Genomic DNA, 22,122 nt, shown 5'->3' with positions numbered 1-22,122 from the left:
TTAGCGCTTCTGAAGTTCTTATCTACTTATTTACATATTGTCCTTCCTTCTAAACTATAAGCTCCATAACAACAGGAACCTTGTCTGTCTGGTATCCTGAGCATCGGCCAGCCCTCCGACACACTGCTGAGTGCGTAAATGAAGGCAGGACACAACGGCCCACTAAGAAGCAGTTAATAAACAGGACACAGTGGATCACTGTCAAAAAAGGCCTAAGATACACAGATTAGGAGAAAAGCCAGGTCATAATACTTCATGGACAGTTAACCCATTCTGAGTTAACAAATAAAATATATGCCCACATAGGCACAGGACAATGTCTGAAGAGATATGTATCAGAAAGTCAGGCGTTCCCACTGTGGCTCAGTGGGTTAAGAACCTGACTAGTATCCATGAGGATGCGGGTTCAACCCCTGGCCTCGCTCAGTGGGTTAAGGATCCTGCACTGCCACAAGCCGCGGGACCTAAACAATGTCACACATTGATTCGTTTAAGGAACAGTCACCCACCACCCACCATGGGCCACATGTTAACTCGAAGTGCCTGGTGTCCATGGGTGAATGGAGCAGATGAAGATTCCTGCCCACCTAGCCCTCAGAGCCCAGCAGGGGCAACCAGGCAGCACCCAACAAAAAGAAGGCATGACACACTTTCCTAGATGATGATAAATGCTAATTCAAAAACACTTAAGCCTCACCATCCTCATTTATGAAATAAAAAATACATAATCACCACACAGCAGGTTCTCTGAACTGCTTGAGGAATGGATTGTTAAAAATTACTAGAAGATGCTCAAATATAAAATGATGATTGATAATAATTAAAGCATTTAACAAATATGATTCTTAAATAAAACGATTAGAGTTAGAAAGTCTAAATTTCGTTCAACAGTACAAAAATAAAATTTTAACACACACATTAACAAGTGTCTTCTGATGCCGGGAGAGGGAGCCTGTCACTGCACAGTTTTAAAAACATGTCAGGAAAAAATGGGAAATGACTATACTCTGGCCTCAATTTTACAGACTGTGCTTATTTCAAGCTATTTCAATGTACCCTTTCTCAGAAATGGGAAGCAGACAGCATTTTCCGTTTCTTTCAAATCTTTCTAAACTTTTAAAAAGGTAAATATATTTAAGTGTCTTTTCCCCCCTCTCTTTCTGAAAAAGCAGCCTCTGCAGCCTTTTCTAAATAAGAACCCCAGATCCAATGGGAAAGCCTCCTTCTTGGCCAGCTTCTCTGAGGGTGTGACCTCCCAGCACTTTGTCCTTGACCCTCTGTGTTGTGACATGCCCCCTCCCTGCAGTGCTATCCATTGACCTCTTTCTTGCTTGCATTTTTTTTTTTTTAGGCCACATCCACAGCATATGGAGGTTCCCAGGCTAGGGGTTGAATCAGAGCTGTAGCCAGAGGCCTACGCCACAGCCATAGCAACACCAGATCCGAGCCTCGTCTTTGACCTACACCACAGCTCACAGCAACGCTGGATCCTTAACCCACTGAGCAAGACCAGGGATCGAACCTGCGTCTTCATGGATACTAGTCAGATTCGTTACCGCTGAGCCATGAAGGGAACTCCTGACCTCTTTCAAGAGAACTATTCAGTCATGAGCTACACACGGAATGATGGTCTCTCTTTTGGGGGCCTGGGTTTTTGCAAAACTTGTGGAACGAATAAGTAATTACCCAAGATGAACATACAACATCTATCACTTTCCTATATATCAGTAAGAAATGAGGGAAATTTGAAATTTCAAACACAATACTATGTACATGAGCACCCTTCCCCCAGAAGGAATCAGGAATCAATCAAAGTAGTACAAGATCTATAGGAGGGAAACTCCAAAACTTTGCTGAGTTAAATCAAAGAACTAAATAAATGGAGAGAGAGTCCGTGTTCACGGAGAGGAAGACAACACTGGCAAGATGTCAGGTCTTCTAACTTAACCTACAGGTTCAACACAGTCGTAACCAAAATCTCGGGAACAAACGAATTCCAGAATTTACAAGGAGAGGCAAAGACCCAGAAGAAGCGACTCCACGCTGAACGAGAAGAACAAACTCAGAGGACTGACCCTGCCCGTCTTCAAACTTCCTACAAAGCGCAGGCAATCAAGACAGCGAGGCACTGTCAAAGACAGACAGGCCAGTGAGCCAGACGAGAAAGCCCAGATTCGGACCCACAGAAACTTAACCAACAGACCTTTGACAAAGGAGCAAAGGCAATACGGTGGAGTCAGACGGCCTTTCCAACACTTCCAGAGGGTGCGGGAGCGACTGGACGTCCACCTGCCAAAACCAAAAGGAACCTGGATACAGGCCTTACAGCCTTCACAAAAGTCAGCTCTAAGCCAATCATATTGTAAAATGCAAGCCCACAGAACTCCTACTAAGTAACACAGGAGAAAAACTAGAAGACCCTGAGGACAGCAAGACAGGCTAAAGCACAGTCCCGGACAGAGCTAACAGAGCCCTGCACGGGAATGTTCGCGTCAGCTGTGTTCTTAACGCCAAAACCTGGAAGCCGCCAACATGGCCTTCAGCAGGTGGACGGATAAATACCCCACAGCGCATCCGGACAATGCAGAATTACTGAAGGCTCAACAGAAAGGCGCCACCAAGCCGTAAAAAGACAGGGAGGAGACTTTAAGTGCACAGGACTACTGAAAGAGGCCGTCTGAAAAGGCTGCACGCTGTAGGATTCCAACTATAGGACCTCCTGGAAAAGGCCAAAGTATGGAGACGATGAAAAGATCAGCAGTTGCCAGGGGGCTACACAGGCAGAGCATGGAGGGTTGTTAGGGCGTGAAACTAATCTGTGTGACACTGCAGTGATGGATGCATGTCACTACACGTTTGTCCAAACCCACAGAATGTGCAACACCACGAGGGAACCACCTCCGCCTTCAGCAGGCCAGAGACGACACAGACACCGCAGCGTGTGAGAAGCTTCCTGAAACCCACACATCCTGCCCGGAACAAAACACTCTCCTGACACGTGTCTATCTTTCCTCGCACTAACCCCAGCCCGTCCAGGGTTCCTCTCCCATCTAGAAAGGAGGGCTTTGGGCTTTCTTTCCCCGGCTTTCTAAAAGCCTTAAGACTAGAAAACAGGCTATTTTTTAGGAACTTCTTCCAAACTTCCCAACAGAACTTCACAAATCCCCAAGATAACAGAGTCGATCACTGGAACCATGTGGTCGGGCGTAGGCAAGAGGCTGGAAGGAGGGCAGTCAGGCGGGTGGGAGAGCAGGTCGACGCTGGCCGTCGGCTCTGGGGAGCGTGAGGTAGAGATGCTCCTTCATGCTACCTCTTCCAAAAAAAGTCCCAAAAATCAGAACATGCAGAGTTCCCTAGTGGCCTAGCATTGCCACTGCTGTGCCTCAGGTTCGATCCCTGGCCCCAGAACCTCCGCATGCCACGGGTGCGGCCAAAAAAAAAACCCCAATAAACAACAAACACTAAAATATGCCTCCACATGCCCCTACCACTGCCACCCGTATTTAAAAAGGGCTTCCTAAATTACTTTAGATAAATAGCAAAAAAAAAAAAAATTCTGCATTCCCTGACTTCTAGGCACATGAGACACAAGAAAAAGACTACAAAAAAAGGGTACAAACCCATCCCCTGTAGCCAAAGCCCAGCAAAATATACCTGCGTGATGCGGGCAGCAGAGGCGAGCCGAAAGCCAAGTGAAGCTGATCAGAAGACCACTCCAGGCGGCTGCGCCGCCTCACCTGGTGGGTCTCACCTGGACCCTGTTAGACACGCCCACTCCCAGGCCCCACCCCAGACCTACTGGCCAGAAATGCCGAGGGTGGAGCCCAGCGAGCTGGGTTTTGACAAGCGCTCCAGGTGATTCTGATGCCAGCTTGGCCTGAAAAATCACTAAAGTAAAGAACGCCAACCTTTTCAAGTACTGTTCCTTCTCCGTCCCCACTGGCCTTTCAGCGGGGCTCGGCTTCTCCTCCTGGGAGCCATCACCACCAGCCTCCTGCCATCACTGAAAAGAGTGGACCATTTTATCCCCGCACAACTCAAAGATAAAGAGTCTGCAGAGTACACAGACCTTTAATGCAAACTGAAAACTCTACTCGAGCCCTCTCCATGGAACTTAAAAAATGTGGGTCGGAAATGCACCCTCACCTGTACTTTAACCCTTTTATCACGATGCGCCTGGCATGTGGAAGTTCTGGGATCAGGGGTCGAACCTGAGCCACAGCAGTGACAACGCTGGGTCCTTAACCCACTGAGCCACCAGGGAATTCCTGTGCTTTAACATTTTTAAAAAGCCAATCTCAGGGACAACACTATATATTAAGACATGGGCAAAAGCACCCTCTGTTTAAATTTTCATCTCTAGTGCCAGACAGGTATAAAACTTGGAGAGGACATCAGAGAAGAACATGCAGTCCCCAGAAGAAAGGCTGCCTGCCCCTGAGGGTGCCCACCCACCAACGCCAAAGGGACAGAAAACTGTCAAGCTGCTGGGTGACGAAAATGTTGTGGAATTAGATCGTGGTGCTGGGTGCACAACTGTGTCCATACTGAAGATCACTGAATCGTACACTTGAAAAATAAAAATCGGAGTTCCACCGTAGCGAAGTGGGTTAAGAATCCGACTGTGGCTTGGGTCGCTGTGGAGGGGCAAGTCTCATCCCCAGCCCAGACGGTGGGTTAAAGGATCCAGCACTGCTGCAGCTGTGGCTGGGATTCAAGCCCTGGCCCAGGAACTTCATATGCTGTGGTTACGGCCATTAAAAAAAAAAAAAAGAAAGAAAGAAAGAAATGAAAAAAGATGATTAAGAGAGTTTTAAACAAAACAAAACAAAACCAAAAAACCTCCCCAGCTGGCACGCCCAGACAACTCTGGAAGCAGTGATCCAGCCTCTGAATCCGGAGCAGTGGGCTAAAACCAATCTTTAGGTCTTCAAGGGCAACCTGGTGTAACCACCGAAGACACAGAAGAGGCAGGGCAGGTGTCTTAGCCAACCCTCAGCCACACACCTCTTTCTGACTGCTAGTTCCATATCCTTCCCGAGACGTCAGAGATCCCTTGGTTCACTAAGAAAGTTCTAATCTCTTATCTTAAATTTATAACCTGAGAAAGCAAAACCAGTAACAAATATCTCCTAACACACAAACTCACTGCGCAAGGTAGTGATTTGTGACTACAATTGCACCTGTGCCCAGTAGTGTCATTTAAGTTGTTCTTGGACTAATGAGAAAAACCAGAAGTGAACCTAAGACTCGATGATATATATGTGCCAAGGCCTAAAAAGAGACTTAGAGAAATGCTTGCTGGGCGAAAAGCAGTTTCGGAATAGTTCAACAGAGAGAGAGGGGTGGAAAACTGCAGGGCACAGGCCAACTTCTAAAGAACCTGTCTGGCTCTGGCTCAGGCCGGCCGCCACAGCTCCAATCCGACTCCTAGCCTGAGAACCTCTATATGCCATGGGTGCCGCCCTAAAAAAGACAAAAGAAAAAAACAGAACCTGCCTGAGAACAGTCAGTATTATATTCATCTTGCAAGAGACAATTTAGTTTGGGCACAACACCATCCACTGCACTTAACTAATACTATTACTATAAATTTTTACTAGGTTTTTTTGTGGGGTTTTTTTTTTGTCTTTTCTAGGACCGCACCCATGGAGTATGGAGGTTCCCAGGCTAGGGGTCTAATCGGAGCCATAGCCACCGGCCTTTGCCACAGCCACAGCAACGTGGGATCTGAGCAGAGTTGGTGACCTACACTACACCACAGCTCACGGCAACGCCGAATCCTTAACCCAATGAGCAAGGCCAGGGATCGAACCCACAACCTCATAGTTCCTAGTCGGATTCGTTAACCACTGAGCCACGACGGGAACTCCAATTTTTACTAGTTTTGTGGTTTCTTTTTATGTAATGTATATACCTATTTGAGTTTTATATTCACAGAACTCCTCTAAGAACGAAGAAATTTGTGCTTTTTTGCATGTTTTTACATATTTCATTCATTCAACACTGAGTATGGGCCAAAGAGACTTCTAAGTGCTACATTTTGAAGTAATTTAACAAAAATAATTTAGGTCAAACCAGGCTGGATCTACAGAAATTTCCTTCCTTGAAAGAAAAATTCCTTTACCATCCTATTCCAATTTTCCAGGCAGCCCCCTGCTGTGCAGGTAAGACTGGCTTCTTTTACCGCTCCCTGGAGCCAACCCATCTGTACCCATGGCTCTTCGTGGTATGTAGGGCGCTCTGGGCCCAGCCCTGCAATCCACCCAAGCTACAGGGATTCAGGCTGGCTGACAAACAGGCCTGTGTTCATCTGCATTCGCCTCCTTCACACTAACTGCTAAGTTAAACACAGGGATTACAGCTAACCCAACTGCTACAAAACTACCACTTTTACTTTCAAATCTGCTACCAGAGACTCTATTCAGAAGGCCAACGGTGTCACACTGAAAGCCTGGCTATCTCTGCTGCTGGGCGTGTGTGCATTTTCCTATCTGTGATTTAAACAGAAAAGCCCCCTGCCTAGCCTCAGAGAATGATCTGGGACTGGTCAAACCCTTAACACTGCCAAAATATCTCACTCACCTTCACAATCAGAGTATAAAAATACTTTTCAGTTTGGCTTACATCTTGAAAATTTGAAGAATCTTAAATGATGCCCCCAAAATGTGGGTCGATGTTTCGAAAAGATGACACAGAAATACACTAGCAAAACCAATCACTGAAAAAATTACAGCCCTAAATCTATGACTTTTTAAGTTAGAGGAAAATTAAAAACACAAAAGTACTCAAGTATATGTGCCCATACAACAAATGATTTTAAAACTTTTTTTAAAGTAAGGTGGCCTCTTGTTAAAACAAAATAACTGAAATGAAACATCATTTAATAATTTCCAGTCTTAAAGTCCATTTTTCTTACTTGAATATAAAAAGTTGGGGAAAAACACATAGTCAGGATTTAAAAGGGTAACTCTCTCCCTTTAGAAAGCATCACAATCAAGGGGCTTTTCTTCCTCAGAGTCTGGTGCAGCCGAGCACCTAGTAAAGAAACGTTTACCATTTAAAAAAAAAAATGCATTTAATATGAGAATCTCTGAAACTACCACCAACTACAAACCTCTGATGCAACTTTCTTAAGATCAATTCAAATTAGAATTCTTTCTGGTTTACTCTTGAGAAATTTTGCATTAGAGGAAAAACAAACAAAAGAGAGCATAACTAGCTCAAAGCTAGCAGCACACAAAAATGATGCAAACATACTTAAGGAGACGTTTTCATTGTAAAAGGTTCCTGGTGCTGCATTAGCCTGGCTTTGGAAGAACGCCATTTGAAATCTAGACCCAGCAAGTGGGGAATGCAGGAGTTATATTTTAAGTCAAACAGCTAATGAATGACTAAACAAAAGAAATTTCAGTCTGGACAACATATATGGAGTACTAATATGTGTAATTATGAAGGAGTCATTTGTGCAATCAGAAAGCTGAATTAGCATAATGATGTCTGGCTCTGGGCCTTACAAATATTAACTTAAAATGCAGAACTCTCCGAACGGATCACCTCATGAAGATGTGAACACCAAATGGATTATGAAACAAGGGTTAGCTCTTTCACAAATGTGCCTTGTGTTTAGCACCCTCTTGCCCTCCTGCCCAGGATGGAAAAATCAAGCCTAACCCTCGCGTCCTGCATCGGTACCGAATTTCTACTTGTAACATATTTTCTTTCCTATCCAGAGCCCATGTATCAATATTCATAATTAAGAATGAGAACGCCTTCCCTACGAAATGAATGCTACTTTAAAAAAAAAAAAAAAAAACCTTTAAAAATACATTAAGTCTATGTACAATAGCTGAAATGAAAAAAGAAGCCAGGAGTTCCCGTCGTGGCGCAGTGGTTAACGAATCCGACTAGGAACCATGAGGTTGCGGGTTCGGTCCCTGCCCTTGCTCAGTGGGTTAACGATCCGGCGTTGCCGTGAGCTGTGGTGTAGGTTGCAGACGCGGCTCGGATCCTGCGTTGCTGTGGCTCTGGCATAGGCCGGTGGCTACAGCTCCGATTTGACCCCTAGCCTGGGAACCTCCATATGCCGCGGGAGCGGCCCAAGAAATAGCAACAACAACAACAAAAAAGACAAAAGACAAAAAAAAAAGGAAGCCAATGAAAGGATGAGGAGTCCCTGACTGGTGCAAAACTCTGGGGCGATCTACTGGGCGCTGTTCTCTGGGACAGAGGTGTCGAGAACAGAGGCTCCACACAGTGATGTCTCTAGGGTTCAAGGTTCCTCATCTACAGCATGAGAATCTTCACACAACCTACCTCCTAGGATTAATTCACGGAGTAAATGTGATTACTAGCAGACGACAGATGCCCACCGGAAGTCAGCCGCCATGACTGCCAGTATCATCATCATTTCCTGACGGTTTTCAGAACCTGGGAAGAGTGTTCCTGGTTGAGAAAGCATAACCTAAAACCGATTTGTTTTTAGAGACAACATTTATTTTGCACCTGCAAAGAGCATTCGAGAAGGGCAGGAGAGTTCATCTATTCCGAGGAGTCAGAAAAGGTGAAAAGTAGCTTAAGTGGCTAAGATCTCTCTCATCTTCTTCTGAGAGTCTTCCCTCTTAGTGGCTTTCCCCTTTACCACAATACCAGTGGTATATATTAACTCTTTTTTTTGGCTGCACCGCAGCATACAAAAGGGATCAAGCCAGCACCAGAGCAACGACCCGAGCCACAGTGACAATGCCAGGTCCTTAACTAGTAGGCCACCAGGGAACTCCCTACATTAACTCTTTTTAATCCAAAACTAAAGTACAGAATGGATTTGCCGGGTACACTAACCATGTGCCTTAATGGTTAAGGGTTATGGGTCTTTGACTAAAAGTCTAGACAACACACAACAGAATGAATGTCCCTAAGAAAGTAAAAAGCCGCGTGGAAGAAATTAAGCTAGGACAGAGACAGGCCCTATCAGATGTGCTAGCTTGACCCAATTATGTCACCTCTTTTTACCAACACTCCCTCATCTGGAAAAGAAAACATTACACGCCTTGCCACACCCTCGCGAGGCTCAGAAACAGCACATTACACACCTTGCCACACCCTTGCAAGGCTCAGAAACAGCTGTGGAGAGTATCCTGGCACCAGCACCGTGCCCAAGAACTGGCAGTCCTTGAACGGGCACAGTCTCACTGCCCCTCTTGCCACAGAGGCCCTTGCCCAGCATAAAGCCGGCTTCTCCCAGGCAATCACAGATACTACACCCAGGTCTGAGCAAGAGAATGGCTCAAACATACAGAGGTGTCAGATCATAGCCAGGAGCGCCACTGTACACAGCCAGCAGAGCAAAGAGGGCACGGGCGACACAGAACACCAACAGCTGACATCTCGGACAGGCAACCCGGCTGCCAGCCTGGTTCGTGAACAAAAGCGGTGCAGAGAGTGAGATGGAAAACACGCATCCGCTGGGCTCTGCGCTACGCCCCTCGGGGCGGGCCTTGTCCCGGGAAGTGGGATCCACAGGGGCGCAGTCTTTGCACAACACAGCTCCCGATTGCAGGCTGCCGCCGCCGGGTGGTCCTCCACCCAACACAGCAAAACCCGTCCCGACGCCAGTGGGAAAACAGGCCCTTCGTAAAGCGCTGGGACCACACTCTACCCCGTGAGCCACGCAGGAGGTGTCACAAAGCCCCGGCGAGGGACAAGCCTGCGGAGGCGCGTCTGCTCCGGGCCTCAGTGGCAATGCTGAGGATGGCGGGCTGCAGGGCCCGGGAGATGCCAGCACCCAGCGAGACGGAGGGAGTAAGCGCTTCCACGCAAGCACCGACCGTTTTCTTCCCACTGTCCAAGCCAGTGCGCACAAAAAAAAAAAAAAAACAAGACAGGTAACCATGACCACGTGACACCTACAGAATTAACAACCCTGCTGTCTGTCACTCCAGGATTCCGCTCTCTTCCCTAAAGCCAAAAAGAAATGAGAAAAAAACCCAAGTCCTCCACACAGAAACACGGGCCAACGTTCAGCTCTGTCGTAAGAGCTCCTGTCGGTGTTGAGCTGACAAGTCACTGGAACAATTGACGGCAAGAGAAGAGGGCGTGGGCCCCCGCCCCTGGGCAGCTCGGGGACCACCAGGCCGCTGGGCAGCCGGGCCCCCATCCCCCCGCAGGAGCACCCACGTCTCCAGCAGGAGCGGCAGCTTGTGCAAATGACGCACGGTCCCCTGAACCCATCTCACATGGCAGGGCTCAGAGAGGGATGCGCTCTCCCCCCCAGGGAAGTGGCCATCAGGCACACGGGGACCCAATCAATGGGCCCCCAGGGGGCTCTGTGAACTGGGGGCCTTAAAGATAAGGCAGAACAACCCCTGTCTCCCTTTTAATCTTGTCCTCTACAGAACTTCCTCACTGGGTGTTTCACCATTTATCCAGATCATTAGTCAAGCGGAACATGTAAATAAATTAGAGGTAAGTAAGTATGTGAAAGCCAAAGGACTGTGCTCCAAAGCTCCAAAAAAGTTTTGAAACCACCGATCCAAATAATCCACCAACGAAATTTCTGGCGCTCCAGCTTGACAAGACTCTTAGGTCCACCAATTTTAATTCACTAAGCAATTGCTGGTTTCAAATATAATCTCGTCATAATTAAATTCCCAATTTCATATAAAAATATATATTTTGTTAGATTTATAAGTAAACTAGAACTCACATATAATAATAACACGGCATGAAATCCATGTTTCAGGGAATACTAAGAAACATACTGACTTTTTAAAATATTTCACAACCTAGTTTTGACCTGATGAATGGCTCCCAAATTGTACTATTTTGCTGGCAGAGGAACAATCTATGATTAAGACTGGTTTTCAGCACATTTACTTTGTTTTCATGTCTAAAATGTTTGAAACAGCTAATAGATGACTGATTAAAAACAGGCCTCTAGCTAATGTTTGGCAAAGCAAAAGTACTGTCTGAGGGGGAATATAATATATGCAAATAATCAAATGTACATACCTTACATTTAAAATCAGCTGAGACGAGGTACTAAAACTAGGAGGCTCTAGTGAGTACTTCAATCTGTAAACCAGGGTAAGTAAAGAGACTTTCATCCATATATACCTCTTGTAACTCAAAAGCATTCTCAGTCAAGAATCCGAGCAAAACAATTTTTTAAAAATAACAGGAAATAGGCAGCACTCTTTTCTTCTTGAGTCTTAACAAAACTAGGTGCTCAACACAGGATAGGGTGTTATACTTAACTTGGAAATGAGTGTTGAACCAGCAAAATGAACTGATTTAGACCAGCTTCACAAAACCAGTAACCCCAGCCACTGAACTAAAGGAAGAGAATGCCCAGCTTGATAGACACAGGCCCAATTCTCATCACCACACCAAACAGGTGTTATTCCAAACAGAAATATTCAGATTTCAAGATAAAAAAGATGACAAAGCAATCCACCCCAGCCCGGATTAAGATGTACCAGAACAAGAAACATCCTCCAAGAAGGTCAGCTCTGATTCGCTCTGCCTCACCCATCTTCCTCCCGACCCGCGTGTCACAGGAACAGCCGACAACCCCGACCGACGCAGCCTGCATTCGTAGTACGAATTCCTGCCGTTACGGTAAACCACATGATTCTCCGTGCAAACCTTCCCCATCCGAGAGGACAAGAGCTATTTTGCGAATAAAGAAGCCTGCCCTTCCCGGTTCCAGTCCTACAGAAACCTCACCCTGTCAAGACGCTGCGTGTTCTGGGGAACACTGGGGCTGGATCTTCAGTAATGCAGGACAACAAAAAAGAACTAAGGTTTAACTGAGATGCAGACAGAGTCAACCGTCAAACCCAAGACACCAAAATGCAAGAACACACAAAGAGAGAGAAACTCATGCTACCTTAGTAAGTCAGCGTGCACAGTTTATATTTTTCAACTCAAGCCAAGCCAGTCGGAGAGAGTTCACGAAGCATGTTCGTTTCTGTCAAATCCAGATTAAGTATCTTCTCGTTTACAATTTCCTAGTTCAATATTTTGAATTTTAAACTAACATCAAGTAGCACTAGGCAAAATGACCTAACAAGTGTGCCCTTAAAAAAAAAGATACCCCTAAAAATAGAAATTATCTACCTCATTAGTGTTCCAGCGGTGCCTCTCTTTGGGTAAACTTGAACATTTCGGCAGACATTCAAGCAGCTTTTTCGGTAAAAAGATTTTTACATGACTACTATTGCTGTTCCCATGATCATCTATAAAGAGAAAACAACAAATTCAGAGAAAATCGTAGAGAAGGTCTCCTTTTAAGCACACTGGCGAAGGTCCGAGGCGACAGCTCAGCTTGGTCCCCAGCAGACCAGGAGCATCGCTGCGCTTCGGCAACAGCACTCGGTCCCGCTCTCAGCAGACAGAGGGCAGCAGGAAGCTCGTGCAGAGCCTCGAAACTAAGGCTGAGCATTTTGCTCCGTGGCAGGCCAGTGAACGGGGAATGTTCCAGCAGCTGCCGGCAACCAGAATTCTGCTCTTAAAGGCTCTTTCCCCGGGCTTCCATGGAGTGCGTCAAAAGGACAAAATGATTTAACCTCACAAAACCCAGAAAACTGCTCTCGACCAGCTCAAAAGGGTTGAAGTGTTTCAGGAACGATTATAATAAAATACGACTACTTGCTTTATTAATAAACTAATACGACTTCACCCCCTAGAATACAAATGAGACTTATCCTTTCAAAACAAAAATCACAAATCTTAGAAATACGAGGAATTTAAACGTGCAGTTAGCTGTCTAGGTAATAGAGAGGCTGGCCTTTCTAGCCTAAATCTAAAAGCCTGTCATTTTAATTAACTTGATTTACATACATATATCTACACAATTGTAACATCTTTCATCCAAATGTAACTCTTCTAAGTCAGTGAGAGAAACATTCATTTCCTTTCGGCCTGGACGGTTCGTCCGACTACCTGATAACCAGTCTTCCCAACACGTTCTAAAAGAGATCATTTCCTTTATGTATTAGTTCATTCATTTATTTACACATAATACCTTGTTTCACTCCTGTAACCGAGTCCCTTGGCCTGGCGCAAGTTTTCTTGCCAGGTGTGACACAGGGAGGCCAAGGTTTCCAACTGCCCACTCCAGTTATGCGTGATGCCCCATGGAAGCCCCAGCAGCCAAAGGGTGCAACGCATAACTGGGTACCAAGGAGCAACCCATTAAAATCTGAGGACTGAATCGAAATAATTCATTCTCATATCAGTGAGGAAGAAAGGGACTCCAAGTCTAGAGTCCAGGATTCAGGCCCAGTTCTGCTACTTTCTCATTGTGTGACCTTGGGTAAGTTACTTAATATGTTCGGTTTTCCCAAATCAAGGAGAACTAGGTAATCTCGAATTCTCCTCCAGGCCTAGGTCCCCACAGAACTGACTGTCACACTCAGTGATTTTAAATGCCCTGCAATTAAACAACCTTATATAGGCAGAGAGGTATCAGCTAAGAATGTTCAAAGTCAAATACAATAATACACTTTTCCAATCATTTACTACAATTTTGTTTAGCACGGCCCATTTTTTGAACATGTGAAAAACATAAAAGAATAAAAAATCTTTTCTATAGTCCTAAGAAAATTTTCTCCAAACATTTCTCATCTGATTAAAACATTTCTCAAGGAAAAGACCTTAACAGGAAAATATTGGGCATGAAATAAAGTCTAGAAAAATTTACTACATCATATGGAACTATTTTATAGGGAGGAACTTAAGAGAGTTTTAGCGTACTAAATCTTTTTTGGTCCATGAACTACACAACCAATTGAATTATAATGCCTATCCTCTATTTCTATAAGCAGTATAAAAACTTGAAAAATTTAAAAAGTGACTGCTTTCAAGAATCCAAAATTTGTTTGATAGCAAAATAAACTTTTTCAAAAATCCTACTATGAAACCAAAAAAGAAAGTGCGTTAACATAAAGAAAGTTCATAGAAAGTTCTGTGTTAATGACCCACCATAAAACCTCGGTGATTTCATGTTCTTATGCTGGCTCCCTGCACTGTGGGCCCGAGGGAGGGAGGCACCAGGCCGTAAAACTTGAAAGTGCAGCACACCCGGGCGGGTCCCAGGAGTGCTCCCTCCCTCCTCGCTTCCCCTACAGTGATTTTCCTCTGCTTTTTAAAAATCTCCCATGGTCTGTGTATGATTCTTAAAGTAGAGGTGAAATTCTAAATCAATACTCCATTCTGCTATTGACCAATTTTACAGGGTACCTTTTGGGAGAACAGCACCACGCTGGGGCTCAGTGAACCGGCTCACCCTGCATTGTATATGACGCGTCCTATCTCGGAGAAAAGGACTTCCGTATAATTTTGACCATGAAGATAATATCAAACCCCAGCTTCTACATCTGTGGTCTCAACTTGATGTATTTAATTACCTGTCCTTTCAACCTCCTTGAAGAAGCCGGCTGTCCTGGGGCATAAAACGTGTGTGTGTGTGTGTGTGTGTGTGTGTAGAGGGGGAAAGAAGGGGAGCGAGACGGAGAGACTGCGTCCTCTTCTCAACAGCACACTAACTGCTCTAGCAGAGGCTTCCGTCTCCCTCTATGATATCAAGTCAGGCAGCGGTGAATCGGCCCAAAGGCTTTTAAAGAGGAAAAGGAGAATGGCTATGTAAGCAGCGTCTCAATCAAGTTTCTAAATTTAGCACTTTATGGGGATGTGCAGCCATGGGTTCAAAAGGAACAGAAGTATGACAGGCCAATGGGTTCCCCGTAATCAGTTTTTAAACTGTGCTATTTCCAGAATTTTAGGTTCATGCTGAATATAAATTGGATGTTTTTAAGAAACTTCACGTTGGGTAAATTTTCCCACTGTGCATTATGAAGATGGCAATTTTAATACTGGGGAAAGAATATCAGGAACTCAAACAGCCAACATGTTAAAGCCCACATTTTCAAATTTCGGTTTTTCTAGTTAAAGTGTGAAAAAGAGTTAACTCTGCTTTCACACCAGAAAAGAGCTGTTCACACAGCTATGCTGTGCAAAACTGTGTTTTCAATTACACACTGCTTTGGACTGTTTTTGGAATGACTGTAAATGATATAATAATTAGATAAAACATGCAGCGGTTTTTAAATCCTTGTCTCGGTAGAAGGATCCTAATAGGATCTTGAGTTAACATTAAAAGGGACAGAATGGTTTCAACTGCAGCTCAGCATTTAGTCCCAACAGTTAAACTCTGACACTGCAAAATGGAGTGTCAACCAAACCCAGTAAAACGTTTCATTATCATTAGCTAGCAAAATACGCATGTATGATCAATGACTTCACAAAACAATTTTCTAACCCACTTCACAACAAAAATAACTCGTGAAAGCTCTTGAAATTGACACATGATTTGATTGGCTGACAGCTATAACTCTAGAGACTGAACCGCCCTTGCCGGTCAAACTTCAGATATTTTCCAAATAATAATTTTAGAGCCGTAGCATAACTCAATGAAAACTTTCCAAAATGTACAAAAATGCCCATTCACTTAATGAGGCAAAGAGCAGAATCCTCATTTTCGTGTTTCATTTCTAAATGTGAGATGTCGCCTTTCGAGTCCTTCATTTAAATCCAAAGAGTGGTCTCTGACCTCTTCCTTGGGCTCCCTGCTGACGTCTGGAAGTTTGTAAATCACAACTGGGCTAACGCTAACCTGGAAAGGAGGCATGTGTTTTAGTTTGACTCATAATTAATAAAAATTAAATAATTTGGGGTTTGTGACTAACTACAAACCCTGTTATTCAATCAAGTTGATTACGACTAATCTCTCAACCTCCAGAACAAACTATTGAAAAAATCGGTTGGTCTAACAGTGTATCAAACTGCTAACTCTTACTGGGAATATATTTGATCAACAACGTGGAGTAGTAAAATTAAAAGGAAGCTCTACAATTTTCTGTTTAGCTCTAATTATTATGTGCTTAGATTTAATTAGTAGGCTAGGAACTGATTCAGGAAAACATAGGCGCATATTGTTACATTCGAGTCAGTGCAGTGCTCACAGCAGCAAATACTGCCATTACTAACCTCGGATCCTCAAATCATTCTTCATCCAAAATAAATATTCATTAAGCACCAACCATGTGCCAAGCACTGGTATGATCTCTTATTCTTTTCCAAAGGAACTCTCCGAAATGAATTAAACGCAGTTGTAATTGTCCAAAAGATTTTTTCAAGGTTACAAAAATTAAGGTTTTTTGGAGTTCCCGCTGTGGCACAGTGGGTTAAGAGTCCAACTGCAGCAGCTCGGGTGGCTGAGGAGGCGCAGGTTTGATTCCCAGCCAGGTGCAGTGCACTAAAGGATCCGGCGTTGCCACGGGGGGGGGGGGGGGGGGCTCAGATTTGATCCCTGGCCCAGGAACTTCCATATGCCATTGGCGTAGCCATAAAAAAATTTTTTTTAAGGTTTTTTTAAATAGAAAAATATAATTTTGCTATTTCACAACCCCCTTCCCTCTTCTTAGTGTGTGTGATCATCAAATCTTACCCCTTTCTATTTTTAGGTGCCCCCTATTGACCCCAATTTACCCTTTCCCTGTCAATCATGTTACCAAAACTCTGACCCAGGTTTAGGTCAACTCAGGCTCAGGTTCCTAAACTTCTCCCTATTTATCTGCATTTCCAGTTTTAATTGAAAAACATGGAGGCAGGGCTAGATAAAGTGGGGAGGCCCAGAAGCCTTGCCATCAACAGCTTTAGTGTGGGTGTTGGGGCACCTCTCCGGCTTCACTCCATTCAAGGTCAATTTGAGCTACGTGTGATCGAGTGTATTTATTTCGTGCTATTTATGAGGGAGCAGACACTGGCGAGGCTCTATATCAGGCATCCAGAAAGGATTTTACATTGTGTTCTCTCATTTAATCCTCACCCCCACTTTCCAGACGAAGAACCCGAGGTTCCGATTAATTTGCCCAAGATCGACAGCCAGCCAGCGGTTCAAAGGGGGCTGAGACATGACTTCTGGCTTTTCCCACGGGCCTCCTAGCCTAAGCCACCTGGAATCTGACACTAGAATTACAGAACTGTCCTATTAGCATATCTAACATCTGCACAGTGCTTTGACTTTTCCATGGGATTAAACCCTTGGCCTCTTTAATCCTCACAGAAACTTCACGAGGGGAGTAGTTTTTTGCGACCCCCAGAAGGATTAAGTAACTCATCTAAGATCACACAGCAAGTCAGAGGCAGAACCCAGGCCTTCCAAGTGCTGGCGCAGGCTATCTCCTGCACTGCCGTGATGGCTGAAGTTACTCTCAGAGCCACGCCCGCCCCTTCTGTAAGTCAGAAGCTTCGGATCCTACCTTCTAGAGGCGGCACGGTGTTGAGAACACAGTAGGTGCTAGCTCCGCAGAATACACTTTGGGAAACGCTCTAAGGAAACAGAAAATAAAATGTAAAACTAATCTTTGAAAAAGATAAACACTGGCTCTTCTGTGATATTCCTGCCAAAGATGCAAAACCTAAATCTAATCATGAGAAAACATGAAACAAATCCAATTTGAGGGACATTCCACAAAATGACTGGCCTGTCATCTTGGAGAGCGTCAAGGTCATGGAAGCCAGAAAGGATTCCATGGAGAACGGTTCTGGGTGAACGGAGGTCGGGGAGACCACCCAGGGGGACCCAGGGCCCCCGCCGGGCTCCCTGATACAAGGTCACCACTGGGGCAACTGGCACAACGGGAAGAGCTCTGAGGATTCCACGGCAGAAAGGTCTGGGTGCTCATTTCCTGATTTTCATTCTGTATCGTGGTGATGGAGGAGAACATTCTGGTTTATAAGAAACACATAATAAGGTATTTGAGGATGGTGAAACTGCTGGCAACTTACTCTTATGAAGTTCAAGGGGAAAAAAGTCCTTTGTGCTACACTTGCAATTTTCCTGCAGGTTTAAGAGTGCTTCAAAACTTAAAATACCCATGTGTGAAGAAAGATACATGCTGGTGAACCTGTATTACCGGGGAGCTGTTTTTTTTAACAAGGAGCATATGTGCTGTACATACATGTGTTACTAGGAAGAACCAGAGCCATTTCATTCAGCAGCACCGTCAATACTCAACGACATTATTAACCACTTCCCAACAGTTAAGCCTCATACCCAACTCTTTCGAAAGACTCTACAGAGAGCCAACTAGCAGCATGGTGGGGGAGGAAGCCAGGAAGAAGGTGAAAGACCCAGGTCTCTGCTCTCAGGCTGCTTCATGGAGATCAAATCAAAGGTTTCAAATAAGAACCTGTGTACAGGAGTTCCCATCATGGTGCAGCGGAAACAAACAAATCCAACTAGGAACCATGAGGTTCGATCCCTGGCCTTACTCAGTGGGTTAAGGATCCAGCATAGGTCGGAGACGGGGCTTGGATCTGGCATGGCTGTGGCGTAGGCCAGCGGCTACAGCTCTGATTAGACCCCCAGCCTGGGAACCCCCATATGCCGCAGGTGCGGCCCCAAAAAGACAAAAAAAAAAAAAAAAACAAAACCTGTGTGCAGGAAGTTCCTGCTGTGGCACAGCAGGTTAAGGATCCTCCACTGTCTCTGCAGGGGTGCCGGTTTGATCCCCAGCCCAGTGCAGTGGGTTAAGGATCTGGAGTTCCTACAGCTGTGGTGAAGGTCGCAGCTGCAGTTTGGAGTTGATTGCTGGCCCAGGAACTTCCAGATGCCTCAGGTATGGACAAAAAATAACAATAAAAATAAAAACCTGTGTATACAATGGTAACTTTATTGGGGGGGGGGACATGCAGAAGTTCCCGGGCCAGGGATCGAACCAGTGCCACAACAGTGACCCAAGCCACAGCAGTGACAATGCCACATCTTTAACCTTAGGCCGCCAAGGAACTCCCACAATGGTAACTTTAAAAAAAGAGAAAAAATTTCCTTGAGTCTCGCCAGCCCATTACTTTCGGTTCCTTTTTGTTCAGTTACAGTATTAAATGAATTTTTACATTACTCCTCCAGCACGATATTCACACACCTAGAAAACTGAAGGTAGCTCCCAAGTTCAACCATCACCCTCAACATTTTATACTGAAAATATAGAGAGCGCAGTACGCTAGCGTAGTAACTGTCCTCGGGAAAGTAATTTAACCCCTCTCTCAGCTCAGCCAACAAAGGACAGACGCTACCCCTCTCTCTGCACTGGGCTGCTGGGAGAACTGGATGGAGTAATGCCCAAAATACTGCTTTCGTCTCCAAAGTACCAGTCAAACAGAAATCGCTGCTGTCGCCATGTTAATAAGGACAACCTTTAACAATGGCGACATTTCTGAGAATAAACTGATGACGGCCTGGATTTTCTTTGTGCCACTCAACTTGCTTCCATGAATTTTTAATTTTCCTTTCCTCTCGTGGATCTAAATCCATGATCAGGGTTTCCCCAGAGACTGTATCTTTCCCGCAGGTAGACTCCGAGCTACCAGGTCAACCATCTGCTCCTACGTATATATATTTCCTTCTTGTTTCTGGAAACTTCCGGTCCCGGGACGTTTACAGTCCTCCTCCCACTTGGCCGAATGGGTAGCGCTAATTACTAACTCAGCAACCTGGGCCTGAGCATCCTCCCCAGGAACTCTGGACCATCCTCAGAATTCCCGCTCCTTTGGAAAATTCAAAATTCGTTTCTTGGCCTGACTACAAGTGTGAAATTCTAGATTTGGGGTAACATCTGCCAGAGTCACCGGCAACAGCCTTCTCACCACAGCCATGCAACATCTCATCTTAACGTGGTTTCAAACTGAAACTTGAAATTCTACGATGTTAAAAAGAAGGTGTTATGTTCAAGTCTTAACATTTTCTGGCTTCCAATTACCAAAACGAGATAGCTTAGCTTTACCTCTGAGCCAGACATCTGAATAATGGTCTTATCAAAAGTTTCAACAACCAGTAATGCACAGAGAGACACACTCACAAATGGCTTCACAAAAAAGGTCTTTTAAGTCCTTCGAAGTTTGAGGATAGTTGTACGGCAGAGATTATCACAACCCTGTAAGTCAACTATACTTCACAATAAAACCTTAAAAAAGGGGGAAAAAGCTCAATGATAAAATATACTAAATGACAATAAGTGAAAAAATTAAATGTTGAAAACAATTAAAGGTACAGAAATACCATTAACCAACCATGATTTCTCAATAGCACTAGCATCACAAATGAAGTCTAAATAGTTCATTTAACCAAGAAAGAAACTCACTCACAGAAGTTGAGAGTGAAATCAAATTCTCATCCTATCCTCAAAAGCACCAGGTTCTCAGAGCAAAGAAGGCAATACCAGCAAACGCACATGGGCAACGGCTTCCTGGTATCAACCCCCCAGGGGCCAGACTGAGCTCGGGTCCCTTTTAGACATGAGACCATGTCTAAAAGCCAGACTGGCTATGGGGTGGAGGGACAGGCGCGAGTCTGGGGAGCTGGGCCCGGTGCTCCACTCCATGCGGACAGGCCTGGGGCGCTCAGCTGACCTGTCCACGGGACAAGCCCCACAGTGGGCAAAAAGCACAGCTCTCACATCGGATCTGGGTTCGAGCCTTCCTGCTGGCCTCCCTGCTGACTCCTAGGTCTGACTCAGACCTCTCACCCCTCGGGAGCCTCCGCCGACCAGGGTGGGCTGCCCTCCTGATGCATCTGAAGAGCCCGTGCCTCCCTCCCCCAGGGCACGTCCCTGCTCCTTGCAATGCCTTCCACGAGGGCCTTTTACAATATTCCAGGAGCACCTCACCCGTGCCAGACACCATGAACAAGACAGACAGAGGGCCCAAGCTCGGGGGCACGTGCCAGCGGGAAGGTGGGTGCTGGGTGGGATGAATGCTGCAAGGGGAACACGCGGAAGGCGCCCCGTGTGAAAAATCAGGGAGGGGAAGCTGTTTCTGGAGGTCGCCCATGCAGGGAGCACAGGGACAACTTGATTCGAGAAGGAAGGGACCAGGATTCTCAGCACCGAGGCTGAGGGTCTCTGGGCTTGGCTGCTTCATCATCCAGGGAGATCTGTAAGGTTCTGACACCCAGGCTGCAATCCTGACCATTTAGGCCAGAATATACAGGGCTGGAACCCAGCCATCAGTATCTTCTAAAGGCCCCCAGGTGACCCCAAATGCACCCATGGATGGGAACCACCACAATACACAGCTGTGTGACTCTGGCAACTCTCCGACTCTCTTTTCTCACGAGTGAAACGGGAGGCTGACCGGAACATCGCACCTCCAACCAGAGGGTGCAGGTGGCTCACTGGAGGGTCGTTCAGCCTCCAACACACAGACGTGAGCGGTGCCATGGTCACACCTGGAGGATCAGGAACTAGACGATCTAGAAGATTGAGGATTAGATCTTTCTTTTTTCTTCTCTCTCTTTTTTTTTTTTTTTTTTTTGGTCTTTTTAGGGCCACACCCGCAGCATATGGAGGTTCCTAGGCTAGGGGTTAGAATCAGAGCTGGAGCTGCCAGCCTACCCCACAGCCACAGCCACTCCAGGTCCGAGCATCGTCTGAGACCTACACCACAGCTCATGGCAACGCCAGACCCTTAACCCACTGAGTGAGGCCAGGGATTGAACCTGTGTCCTCATGGATACTAGGCAGATTTGTTTCTGCTGAGCCACAACGGGAACTCCAGGAATTAGTGTCTTAAAAAGATCTCCCTGGTCCCAGCATTCCTGATTGCACAACTCCACAAACTCCTAAGAGACTGAGAACGTCCCTCTGTCTGTTACCACAAGCTAGGAGACAGGGCTCCACCAGGACGCACAGGCAAACAAAGTTAAAGAAGCTACTGGGATGGTTACTCAATTGAGTGTTCAGTGTCTGCTGGCAGTGCCCAAGAGAGGCCACAGAAGCTCTTTAAAAGACATTCCCTGCCTTCAAAAAGCACATTTAATTGGAGACAACACTAAAAATAATAATAATAATAATGAAGAAATAATACACGATTTACTAAAAGCTGAAGCAAGGTGACAGCAGTCCAGGAACTCAGTAACTATCTGTACCAAGGCCGAACTCTGGCGGCACAGAAAATGTTTTACTCATTCTGTCTCCCTTCAGAGAACCGAGGTCAGAGTGCTACACACAGCCACATCTGCTTTACCTGTCTAAAAAATATATATAGTTTTGGGTGATG

General features: G+C 45.5%; 1 protein-coding gene across 4 annotated transcripts in view; it reads right to left on the bottom strand.

The window, feature by feature from the left end:
* LOC125133349 (calmodulin-binding transcription activator 1-like) overlaps nucleotides 1-22,122 on the bottom strand; it is a 427,467-nt gene that overhangs the window by 380,860 nt on the left and 24,485 nt on the right. For all 4 annotated transcript variants that reach the window (XM_047791463.1, XM_047791464.1, XM_047791460.1 and 1 more), the window contains exons 2-3: nucleotides 17,325-17,394; nucleotides 12,121-12,239 (exon numbers count right to left, since the gene is read on the bottom strand). In XM_047791463.1, coding sequence (XP_047647419.1) covers nucleotides 12,121-12,239; nucleotides 17,325-17,394 — 189 coding nt within the window. The remainder of the gene's footprint in view (nucleotides 1-12,120; nucleotides 12,240-17,324; nucleotides 17,395-22,122) is intronic.

The sequence above is a fragment of the Phacochoerus africanus genome, chromosome 8 (genome assembly GCF_016906955.1).
Source record: "Phacochoerus africanus isolate WHEZ1 chromosome 8, ROS_Pafr_v1, whole genome shotgun sequence".
Classification (NCBI taxonomy): domain Eukaryota; kingdom Metazoa; phylum Chordata; class Mammalia; order Artiodactyla; family Suidae; genus Phacochoerus; species Phacochoerus africanus.
The sequence above is the reverse complement of the archived record's forward strand: the minus strand, read 5'-3'. Positions and strand labels throughout refer to the sequence as shown.